This window comes from Miniopterus schreibersii (assembly GCF_964146895.1).
Source record: "Miniopterus schreibersii genome assembly, chromosome: 12".
NCBI lineage: Eukaryota > Metazoa > Chordata > Mammalia > Chiroptera > Miniopteridae > Miniopterus > Miniopterus schreibersii.
This window is the reverse complement of record NC_138112.1, coordinates 12,378,303-12,391,248: the sequence shown is the minus strand read 5'-3', so window position 1 is coordinate 12,391,248 and position 12,946 is coordinate 12,378,303. Positions and strand designations below refer to the sequence as shown.

The 12,946-nt window shown below is 36.7% G+C and overlaps 1 protein-coding gene across 2 annotated transcripts in view; it reads right to left on the bottom strand.

Annotated features, from left to right (window-relative positions):
- The window catches only part of CWF19L2 (CWF19 like cell cycle control factor 2), a 90,257-nt gene that overhangs the window by 75,697 nt on the left and 1,614 nt on the right, over positions 1–12,946 (bottom strand). For both annotated transcript variants that reach the window (XM_081155536.1, XM_081155537.1), the window contains exons 3-5: positions 12,256–12,378; positions 7,328–7,441; positions 6,458–6,577 (exon numbers count right to left, since the gene is read on the bottom strand). In XM_081155536.1, coding sequence (XP_081011662.1) covers positions 6,458–6,577; positions 7,328–7,441; positions 12,256–12,378 — 357 coding nt within the window. The remainder of the gene's footprint in view (positions 1–6,457; positions 6,578–7,327; positions 7,442–12,255; positions 12,379–12,946) is intronic.

Sequence of the window (12,946 nt, the reverse complement as noted above, 5' to 3'; positions counted from 1 at the left end):
CTTATATACAGTGGTACCTCTGTTTTAGAACGTTGAAGAATATTTTGGTTAACAAATGCCGTAAACCTGGAAGTAAATGCTTCAGTTTTCAAATATGCCTCGGAAGTCGAATATGCCACGCGGCTCCCGCTGAGGGCAAGATCCTGAGGCCTAGCTGTTGGCTGTTGAGTCCTGAGCACCGCGCAACGTGGAGGTAATATTTGGGCTTATTCGGTGACTGTGTGCAATCAACCTGTGCTCATCTCATCTCAGGAGCACTCTTGCAACCAATTTGTTTTTGTGACCGTGTGCAATCAATCTGTGTTCATGTCATCTCAGAAGCCCTCTGCCAATCACCCCTTGCTGTGAGAAATGGATAAAAGCTACAAAGCCAAGAAAACCATTAACAGAACAACAATAGAGGTGAAGAAGGAAATTACTTCCAAACATGAAAGTGGTGTCCGTGTATGTAATCTGGCAATGCCGTTTGGTATGGCCAAATCTACAATTTGTACCATCTTAAAAAATAAAGAAGCCATTAAAGGAGCCAATGTTGCAAGAAGTGTTAAAACACAAGACAAAGAACACAGACAATTGAAGAAGTGGGAAAATTGCCTTTCATATGGATAAATGAAAAACAGTTGGCCAGTGACAGCATTTCTGAGAGCATGATTTGTGAAAAAGCTTTACATTTGCATGCTGACCTCATCAAAACACCCCTGGAACAAGTGCTGAGAGTGATATTTTCAAGGCAAGTAAAGGATGGTTTGAAAAGTTTAAGAGGAGAAGTGGCATACACAGTATGGCGAGACATGGTGAAGCTGCCAGTGCCAACAGAGAAGACGCCGACCAATTTGTTTTGGAATTTAAAGATTATGTAGAGGCAGAGAGTTTCCTTCCCCAAAAAGTGTTCAACTGTGATGAGACATGCCTCTTTTGGAAGAAAATGCCAGAGGACCTACATAACAAAGGAGGAGAAATCATTGCCAGGACACAAGCCCATGAAAGACAGCTAATCCTTTTATTTTGTGGGAATGCAAGCGGGGATTTTAAGTTGAAACCTTTGCTAGTCTACCACTCTGAGAACCCCAGGATATCTAAGAAAAACAATGTCATAAAAAGCAAACTGCATGTGATGTGGAGGGCAAACAGCAAAGCCTGGGTAACCAGGCCATTTTTTACTGAGTGGGTTCACGAAGGGTTCAGGCCAAGGGTAAAAAAATACCTCCAAGACAGAAATCTTCCAATGAAGCGCCTGCTTATTATGGATAATGCTCCAGCTCACCCTCCAGGCTGGGAAAACGAGTTGATGGAAGAGTTCAGTTTGATCAATGTAAAGTTTTTGTCCCCCAACATGACTCCACTCATCCAGCCCATGGTCCAGTAGGTCTTATCTAATTTTAAGAAGCTTTACACCAAAGGACTGTTCCAAAGGTGCTTTGAGGTGACCTCGGACACAGAGCTAACCCTCAGAGAGCTCTGGAAGAATCAATTCAATATCCTACATTGCTTACATCTCATAGACAAAGCACAGAGGGGTATGTCTCACAGAACAATGAAGTCAGCATGGAAGAAATTGTGGCCAGAAGCTGTCCCTGAACGTGTATTTGAGGGTGTTGAAGAGGATGCTCCTATTGCTGAGGATACTGTGTCTCTGGGAAAGTCCACGGGCTTGGAAGTGAGTAGTGATGATGTGGAGGGGTTAGTGGGGGCCACAGGACTGAACTCCCTACAGAAGACCTTCCAAATGTTCTGACGGAGCAGCAACAGGTGCCAACTGAGGAACTGTCTTCGAAGGTGGAGGAGGGAAGAGAAAGTGTTTCTATTGCACTGATCAAAGAAACGTGTGCAAAATGGGTTGAAGTGCAAATTTTTGTTGAAAACTATCACCCTGATAAAGCTGCTGTCACGCCACTAACACTTTCAATGATAATGCTGTGTCTCACTTTAGACAAATTTTAAAACATCGGAAAAAGCAAATGTCAAGTGAAAAATTTTTAGTGAAGAAAGGATCCAGTGAGTCTGAACCTGGTGTCCATGGTATAAAAATATCAAGGGAAGGAATGGCAGGAGAGGAGTCACCTACAGTGATTATGAAGAGGGCTACAGACCACCTGAACAAGTCACCTATTGTGATTCTGGAAGAGGACCACAGAACACCTGAAGAACAGTCACCTGTTGTAATTATTGAAGGGAATCCCCCATCCAAACCACAATTGCAGGTAAGAAAAAATTACATTTTCATTTTTATCATCTACAGTACTATTTTTACATTGTGTTTATTTATTATTGCTTCTACAGTACAGTATATTGTTTTTTTGCTTTCATTGTGTATCATTTTATGGATCTGTGGTATCATTAGATAGTAAAATTCATGTTAAATTGCTGTTTTTAGGGGTTGATTTTAAAGGTCTGGGATGGATTAATCCATTTTGCATTACTTTCTATGGGAAGCCGCACCTTGGTTTTTGAATGTTTCAGAACTCAAACGGTCTTCCAGAACAGATTACATTCAAAAACCAAGGCACCACTGTATAAGGACCTTCATTTAACCATATTTGTAACAGTGAAAACAGCAAAAAAGGTAAATGTCCACAGATACCCAAAAGGAATGAATATTTATAGTATGTCATTGACAATTAAAGACTATACAGTGATTAAAAGGAATGACAAAGAAATAAAATATATCAACATGAATCAATCTGTAAAACACTCTCAGGCCTTCTAGTCAAAATGGCTCAGTGAAGTTCCAATCATCTCCCTGCTCAGGACAAAAAGAAAAGATATACAAAATATAAAACATACTTGAGTTCAAAGCAAGATAAACAATTCTGTGGCCCAGAATAGAAGAGAAATGTAAAGCAGTAAGTAGAACTAAAGCCACAGCCCTTCAGGGCTCTATGTGCAAAGCAGAAAGTGATAGTCCTTTAGTTCAATTTATGTAAGATAAACACTAAAAGTGCTCCTCCTGAAATGGGAGAATGAAGCCAGTCTCACCACACAAAGCCAAGGACTGGGGTGGGGTGATCCCCTGCTTATAAAAGAAGAATGAAAAGTTGGTATGCATCTCTTTAACACTACAGAATGGGTCTAAAGGCACGTGCTATAGGTCTATAACTTATAGCACAATGTGGGGATAAGACACCCAGAGGACACAGATACAACCTTGAGCATTGGTTTTCAAATGTTTTTGGGACCTTGACCTAAAGAGAGATTGTGTGTGTGCGTGTGTTTATGCATCTGTGTATCTCCAGAACAAAATGTATCTTTATTACATGGAATACATGCTGATATCTTATATTTTTAAATGCTGATTACAATAAATTAATTTCATAATCCACATTTTGAAAACACTAGCCTAGTAAAACAAAGAAATGATACCCTCAAAATCAAGAAGAATATAAAATCAATGTGCTTCACACCAAAGCTTCAGTTAAGGGGCCATCATTTTAGACTTCTTCCCATTTTGTTCACTTTATCCCCACTCCTGTTATCAGAATTAACATTTGGTTCTAAGGCTAGGGCCAACTGTTAAGAATATGATGCCGTGCAAAGGACAAGACACTCAAACTGGTGTGCAGATATTTGAAAATTGCCTCGTCTCAGTCACTCGTCTCAATGGTTTACTTCTGCACACAACAATCTGAATTCTTACTGAAGCAAAAATCAAAAATTACAAAATTATGAACTTCAGAACTAAATCCAGGGATTTAAGGAGCAACAAGGTAAAATCATGGGGAGAAGAATAATAAATCTTCTACAATTTCAAATGAACAAAAAATAAAAAAGCACCTACTATACACAGAGTGTATTATACCAGCTGCTCAAGAAGATACAAATATAAACAAAACAGGTTCTCAAAAAGCTTATAATCTCATAAGGGAAATAGGATTAAGACTATTAAATTACAGAACTTTACAGAAAACTACATGTACTATACAAGGAGCAAATAAAGTGCTATGAAAACATAAAGGAAGAAGAAATTTATTTCAAAGAGAATAGGAAAATTTTTATATTATATATTAAGTCAGGCATTGAAAGATAAACAAGATGCAGACATACAGAGAGAGGGGAAATTCACTCAGAAATAATCAGATGAACAAAAATTCAGAGAAGGAATTTGCACAGAAATATGAAGGAAAGTAATTAACCTAGTTTGGCTGAGGTACAAATTACCTATGAGAAAGAGTCCAATCTAATGTGTTTGGACTCTATTTGCAGGCAGCTTTCCGGGAGGGCTTTAAAAGAGAACAAAAAATGCAGCACCTTTTTTCAATCCAGGCCCTGAACAAGTAAAGAACTACAATAAAGAGCAAAGGAAATAAAAAGCAAATTACCTTTATTGCTGATAAAGACTAAATTGGAAGAGGATTTTTCTTTCAGTGAAGCCAAGTGGGCCTGTTAACTAACCCCAACAATGAGGAAGACTTTCCCAGGTACAGACCGCACTGAGCCAACCCCCACCTCACCTCATTCCCCACATGGTCTCTGCAGGCAGCCTGCCCCATAAGCAGGAAAGGCAGAACTAAACAAAGTATGCCCAGTTTATTCTTTCCAAATTCAAAACAGATCATTTCCTCCATACCCTCAAGGACAGAATGAGAAAAAGGGGTGGCATGAAATACCACTAGTGGAGCTTCTGCCACCAGAAGGAAATGTTAGAAATGGCAAAGACACATTCTCTTTGAGTCACTGAACAGAATACCATGAGCAAATCTGTGCTTTGAAAAATTAACCTGACATCAGCTGTAGGATGCTGAAAAACAAACAGATTATTTATTGTAATTGCCCAGGAAAGAGTAAATTAGGGCCTGAACCATAATATCTAACCTTAAATGGTTCTTAGTTCCAGGGACTGTCCTCAGTCCATTACATATATTCACGCAACTTCAGAATAGATGAGATAAATGAGGCTCAGAACAGGAAGGCATACATCTAAAAAGTTGCATTCAAACTAGAGCAGTGGCAACAGGGATGAAAATGATGATAGAGATGCAAAACACAAAAACTACACAGCAAATGAGTAGATCAATAGATGATGACTTAATTAAGTCAAAGAAGTTTATATAAGAATGTGTAAGAAAAGATATGTTAAATTAGAAAGCCTGAAATTCAAAGCTGGAAAGTTGGTACAATAAGCACAACAGAAATATCAGATTCTTAGGAAAGTGAAAGCAGTTTTATTAAAAGTATCTCTAAGAAAAACTAATCACTATTTCAATCTATTAAAGATATTCAAGAGTTTACTATATTCCATTGCTTGATAAGGAGAACAGGCCTGAACATCAGCAAAACGTAAGACCACAAGTGAACAAAGACTAACAAAGCAGACTGTCAATGCCCACAAGTAGCAGCACATTATTTCAGAAGCAAGCATGTAATGGCAACAGGTAAAATCAACTTCCGGACTTCATATAGTTCCCCTTTATTGCTCCTCTATCCACTGATTATCCCCCACTGTACTTTCCCTTTTTCTTTTAGTACAGTGAGTCCCAACTCCTTCAGATCTAACTCAGAGACAAAGACATTTTACAGAACTTAGTCAAGATATTCCAAAAACCTCTAGCTTCCAACATTCCATATGGATAGCTGCTTAATTATAAGCCATACAATTAACCTACATTTTCAAAATTAAAATTAAACTGGAGAAAACACTGATTATAGGACTTTTATGATCACTCCTTCATATTTTTCTTTTTTTAGTCCCTCTATGTCGTACCCAAGATAAATTCTTAAAGACTCTTCCTTTTCACTAATTCTCTCTTCAGCTGTATTCAATCTATTGTTTAACCATCTAATTTCAACTGTAATAATTTTCATTTCTATAAGTTCTTATTGGCTCTTTCTCAAATCTGCCATCTAAATAATCTTTTATTCATATTTTCTATACCTGTTACTGTATAAAGCTGTTCAATATTCTAGCAGATAAAGGTTTCATGGGTCTCATTCTGCTATTTATTGTTTCAGATAACTCTTATTCATGGACTATCCTTTTATTTTCATGTATTTTATGATTTTAGATTATGAGCACACATTCCATAGAGCTTACTTCTAGGAAACCTATGATGTGTAAACTGACAGTGTGATCCTCTAAAAAGGACTGATAGTTACTTCTGCCAAGCACTTCCAGGCACTACCAACTCAAGAATACTTTAAAATACTTTAAAATAAATTCTCATCTAAATCATTTTCAGACCACAGAAGTAGCACAGTTCAGGCCCTAAACCCTTATGAATCCCAAGTCATAAACCAAACTCAATTATCATTCAACTATATATGTCCTAGATTTATAAATCTAGTATACTGACTTCCTACAAGAAACTTATTTTAAAAGAACATATCATGTTTCATACTTGTTCCCACTCATTTTTATTAGATACCACAAAAAAGAATATCTTACAAGTAAAACTACATTTGTATAAATTCTTATCGATTTATTGAGGCAAATTAGAAAGTTAAAGTATTTTAAGTATCTTACCTGTTCAAGTGCTTGAGTTTTCTCTTGCTCTATTTTCTTTTTGGTTTCCTTTTCAGCTCTGAGTGACGATGATGACACAGTTTTAACAGACATAAAATCAAAAGTCATCCACTCATCCCTCTGTTAAAAAAAAAGTCATTTTAATCTAAATTGATTAAAATTTAACACTTAACACTTAGTAGTAAGAGTAGGCACTTTGGAGGCACCTAGGTTAAATCCTACATGACTGTCTAACTTGAAGCAAGTTTCTTAGTCTCTCTAAGCCTTATTCTCTCCCCTGTAAAATGGAATAAAACCCCTACCTTTCAGGACTGTTTTAGGAATAAACAAGAAAACAGGTTTAAGGCACCCTGACTAGAGCCTGACACACAACAGACACTACAACATTAGTTCCTTTTCACCTTTCTTTCTTCCCTGTGGCTAATAAGGTATAAACAGCATTCTTTCTCAGGCAAATCAACTATAACCCAAAATCTGTGAACTATCCAACTATAAGTATTGCTACAAAAATTATGATATGAGGGGAAGGAAAAGAAAAACTGTAACTGAACTCTACTCAATGTAGAAAGGTCAGATAAAGGTAACAGTCCAAGGCTTCAAGTACACAAGGGGGAAAAGTACCACTGCTCTATCAAGAACCAGAGGCAGGAAGTTTTTAAAGGGACTTGAATAGAAATAAGCACTTACTTTCTCACAGGAGGAAGAAGGAATCTAAAGGCTCAGCAAATAGCACTACTGCCAAAATTACTCATAAAAGTATATTGTTTTCAAAGTCTAATTTTTCTACTTAATAAATTATAATCATCTTTCATTTAACATTCATCTATTCTTACAAGTTCTCACGTCTTTGTTTAAAATCAGGTGGCTTACCCGAATATCTTGGTTGCCTTCTTCTTTTTCTGACTTCTCTCCTTTCAGTTTCCAGGCCTTCTCCTTGCCAGGAGTCTTAGATGGAACAGCCTCAACCCACTCATCTTCAGAGCTCTAGGAATATTTAGCATATAAGCAAATTCTCAAATTTGCATACTTTCATATGAAAATTATATGCTGTTGTTAAATAGCAAAAATTCAGCTTCCTAGAGAAAACTTCATACACTATACTTCCCCTTTCAACAATTACATTGAAAATTTGAAGAAAAAGCATGTAAACTATTTCAGGAATGAGCTCACGAAGCACCAATCAAATCACTTCTATGTTCTTAGTAGTTTATTATCAAGCCAGGGGAAAGCAAACACAGAAATTAGAACTGCTAGATAGAGAATGCACTTCACCACAGAGCTGCAGTTCCTACCAACATCAAGCAGTACTGACATCTCTGCTTAACTAGAACAAAGGAAATAATACCCAACCAAATGAGTTTGCCTCAGTTTCAACTGGTGAGAGTTCCCTAGATCTAAAAATGGAGAGCTCTCAGTTAATAGGCATGCTGGAAAAGCACTTTGCTTACTGTATTTAAATAACAGATTATTATTAAATCAACAAAGTGATAGTCAACAGCCTCTATGTGCTTAATAGTATGCCAGGTTTGGGGCTTTGTTTTCAACAAATATATCAATCAACTCTTCTATGTTAAATACCACATAAGTATTTTCACATATGCTATCATGCTGACTCCTTAAAACAACCCAACATGAAATATTATTTTGGTTTTACAGATAAGAAAAGTTACGAAAATTAAGTAACTTGCCCAGGTTACATGGTATCCAAATAGGAGAACCAGAATAGAAATGTAGATCTGTCTGGCTCTAAAACTCATTCTTTAGAGCTGTACAACTCAAGTGTAGGAAAGATCCTGGAAATCATCCACTGCAAACAGCTTGTTAGTGCACAGCAGAGAAACTCTGAAGCCAGGGAGGGAAAAGTGGATTTCCTGCATGAAAAAAGTATTCTTTCATTCCACAAGGTTTCTGAAAATTACCTAACTAGAAAACAGAAATATGTCTAGTAAAAGGTAAAATCCACATGGTGTAAACATATTTGTCTCTGGCATTTCAACTGCCAACTGTTTCCCAGTGCAGGGTAGATTTTATTCATTTATTCATTCATTCTTTTACGTCGTTTCCAATTTAGAGAGAAACCTTAGAACTACTTATTTATATATATAGTTACCCTAGTTTAGGATAATCACTATAAATGTATTTCTGGTCTACTCATAGTTATATCTGAAATCAATTTAGAGAGACCTGGTTCTTACCTCCTAATGTTAGCCATTAAAAAAGGAGTTTATAATTTAAAAAAAAAAAAAAAATAGCACTTTCTGTAGAGGAGCACCAATTTGCTAAGATCAAACTGGAAAAATAACAAAAAAATTGGTGTTCCATAGTGTTCCACCAAAGGCCTTCTTCTAAAACTACAGGTTTTCTCTATCCTACCAGACATTAACCAATTACTTGAAATTCACTAACCAGAGCCATCATTTGCTTCCCTTGTATAGATGCAACCAATCTCCCAACCATCATGACCTCCAATTTCAGTTAAGCTAGAGTCTCAAACCCAACTAGTATTCCTCTTACTGGTCCTTGGTCACCTTTCTCTCCCACTCCCTTGCCTTACTCCCTTTTGAAACATTTATAACTTGTACATTTATTTGTCTGGCTACTTGATTACTGTCTCACTCTCCCACTAAGCAGTACATTCTATGTGGACAGTAACCGCATCTCCTTTGGTCTACTTTGCATCCCCCAGCTGCATTACTAGATGTCCTATGAGCCTTTTGTATTCCAATAATGAATCTCCCCTTTTCTGTATAAGTCAATTTAAGTTTGATTTCTGTTACCTGCAACCAAGAGTCCCAACTAATACATAACCCCTCCTCTCCATCCTTAAAAAGCAGCAACCCTAAATCAAATCTTCTTATCTCACCTAGACAACTGGAATAACCAAATTAATCTCCTGGACTCCAGTCTTTCCTGCTCCCCTTCCTTTTCCAACCCCAACCCTAAATACACTTAGAGTAATATAAGGGCACATCTGACCACAGTACTCCTCTTCTACGGCTCCCTGTCACAAAGACCACTAGTTGCTTCTCTTCTTTCCTACCAACAGATCTTGAAATGTACAAAGATTAAAATTCCAAAAGCAGTAATTAAGAAAAAATGAGAAAAAAATAATTGAAATATTGGACTTCACAACAGAAAAACAGAATGGCCAATAAAGACTTTAATGATGCTCTACATCATTGATCTTCAGGAATGACCTCACATGAAATTTACTACACAAAGTAGAATGGTCAAAAGTACAAAGACTGACAACACTAAGTGTCAGCAAGAATGTGGAATAACTGGAGCCCTCAGACACTCTGACAGAGTGTACGACAGTCCCGCCAGTCCTTTTTCCTCTCCCTTATCCTCACCCAAGGGGGGAGAGAGAGAAACATCGATCGGCTGCCTCTCGTACACACCCGACCAGGGGTCAAACACTCAGCCCAGGCATGTGCCTCGACCCGGAATCAAACCCACAACCCCTTGGTACACAGGACAATGCTTCAACTGAGCCACCCAGCCAGGGCTGGTCCAAGCACTTTTGAAAACAATGACGTTTTCCCAAGAGAAATAAAAACATGTACACAAAAGACTTGTACACAAACATTCACAGTAAATTTATTCATAAAGCCCCAACCTAAAAAAAAGGGAAATGACTTTCAACAGGTAAACAGATAAACAAGTTGTGGTATATTTATACACTGAACCATAGAAAAAGGAACTACTGATAACATGCGACTATACACTTGAGGTGCAAAAACATTATGTTGAGCTAAAGAAGCCCAGCACGAAAAAGATCACATTATCTGAATACTTTATATGAAATTCTAGAACAGGGAAAACTAACTCATCTATAGTGTCCTAGAGCACATACAGTACGTGGTTGCCCAATCCGAGTTGGGGAAGAGGGAGTGACTATATTAATCTACAGGATTAAGCACATGCATTCATCAAATAGTACACTTTAAATAGGAGCATTTTATTATATGCAAATCATACTTCAGTTAAGTTGATTTTTAAAGTTTAAAAAAACAGACTTTGACAAAGTCAAGATAAGCTTTCCAACATATTCTCAAAGCTGCTCAGCAATTCATTTGCTCACTTTTATTACCTAAGCAAAACTGTTTCAAATTTACATTATTTCCTCAACCTTTCCATCTACTTCCACTCCCAAATTACCTTCAGATGATTTTATCTTTTACTCAACAAAAGCAACAGAGAACAGCAGAAACACAGTCAATAACCTGCTCCCTTATTCCCCATACCTCCTCATTTATCTGTATTTGTACATCTCTACAACTTCCCCCCTAGCACAGAAGAGAAGGTGCTCCTACTCCTGATCAAAGCTTTTCCCCGGGGCCTTGTTAATCCAAACTTGTCATTCTCTTCATTATTTACACTTCTTTCCCTAAAAACATATTCTCAAAAAGACCTCCCAAACACAGACTCCTCTAATGATCCTTCCATTTTTCCTTCCCTTCACTGTCAGTATAGGCTTCTCTTTCCTTCTAAAATCCACTTCAATATGATGTGAGCACTGAGCATTCATTCAAACTACTCTCTAAGATACATGTTATACAACTTAATGGGTATGTATAACTGTACATACTATATGTTGCAACAAAAAAAAAAACTTTCATATATTTCCAGGGACAGGATAATGTGTCTCTAATTTGGGGAAGTGTCCTTAATCAAATGACATGTTTAGTCAGCCTGGCAGATCTAGCTCCAGGGGATACGAATTATTAACCTGTGATTCCCCACCTAAACTCAAGGAAGTTTTTTGTAAACCCCCACTGAAATAAATAACTTTATATACCCACTTCTTTTTAAAAAAAGGATCACTTACTTTTATCAGATTCTCAATGGAGTCCACAATCCAAACCCACAGAATGGGAAAAAGTGCCTCTAACTTCTTTTCACTTTAATATTTTCTAACTCCATTTGTCCTGAGTTACACTCCAAAAAAAATTTTTCCTGTAATTTAAATGTTCCTACCATTACAAAATATGCTGGCTACTTGACAAAACTGCACTTTCATATAAGATAGGCTTTCTTGAGCCAATCATCATCTTGGGGTATACTACCAAAACTTTATTTCCCCAAACTACAAGAGGACCAGACACTGAAATATGATGATTCACCTGAGAGTATAATGTCTGAAGATCATACCTAGGAAACCAGTTATCCCTAACATCTCTAGTTCATTGCTCTGTGAGCACAATATGCCTCTTTCTTACTGAAAACAAGCATGAAGGGTTGGCCCGCTTTCCTTTCCTCTGAGTCCTCTCATCCCAGTACTGGTTAGAGACAGAGCAGACCCAGCATTCTCTTTCTTTTGGCCCCAAAGATAAATATATAAACATATTCTAAAGACTTAAATGCTAATTTCTATGAAAAAACAAATAAGGGTAACAGACTCTCAAGTGTCTTGGAACACCTTCCCCTTATTTGTATAGAACTGCTCTTCCTGCTTCTCCTAATTTTCCAACCCCTTCTACTTAATGCTCCTTATTGGCTCCTCAGTGTTGGTGGTGTTCTTTCTTTTCAGTATCCCTAGGCAATTCATTTATTCTAATGGCTTCAATAAGCGATGACTCCCAAGTCTCATCTCCATCTTCATACCTCTCTCTTTAACCTAAGATCCATGTTTCTAATAATTTCCTGAACATTTCCAAATAGATGACTCCCAGGCATTTTCATATCCTAACTAGTAATATTTTTTAAGTTCTCATACATTTTAAGTTCCCATACATTATTTCTTTAAATAAAATTTTCTCGTGTAGATGCTTTGGTTAGTTTTAGTACATACTTACTGATGAACTATCAGTTGACTCATTGTTTTTTTCATACTTCTGTTCCTTGCTCTTTTTTTTCTTCTCTTTCTTTACTTTTTTTGAATGTTTGTCTTTTTTCTTCTTCTTCTTCACAGAGTGTTCCTATAATAATCATTTTGAAGAAGTAAGAAAGGAACTAAATTTAGGAAGTATTTTAAGGGGGGAAAATCTACATTCCAAAAAACTTTAAATTTTTCAAGAAATGACAAAATGAATAAAATACTCTAAGAAACCTTAACACGCTTCCATAATATATGCAATACCAATAAATTATAGAGCTGAGATATCTTATCAGAAAATGTGAGGAAAGTTTTAACTTATTTATAGATTCATTCGACAGACAGATATAACCAAATGAACACATATACACGCAAACATATGTATGCATGCATATACAAGTATATATCTTTCTATGGCCCCAAAAGAATGTACTGAAGATGAGGCCATTTAAAATGTAACAAAATGGCATAAATTTAAATTATGGAAAGAGAAAACAAGGATTGAGGAGAAAAACATGACATTACGTTTAAAATGCAAAATCTTGTTACAGGGGGGTCAGAAATTTGAAGCTAATCTTTCTATCAGCCAATTCAAATAACAAAATCTGTCCAATGTCCTCATATGCAAAATATTAAAATATATTATTCCTGCCACAGAGATAAAACTATTC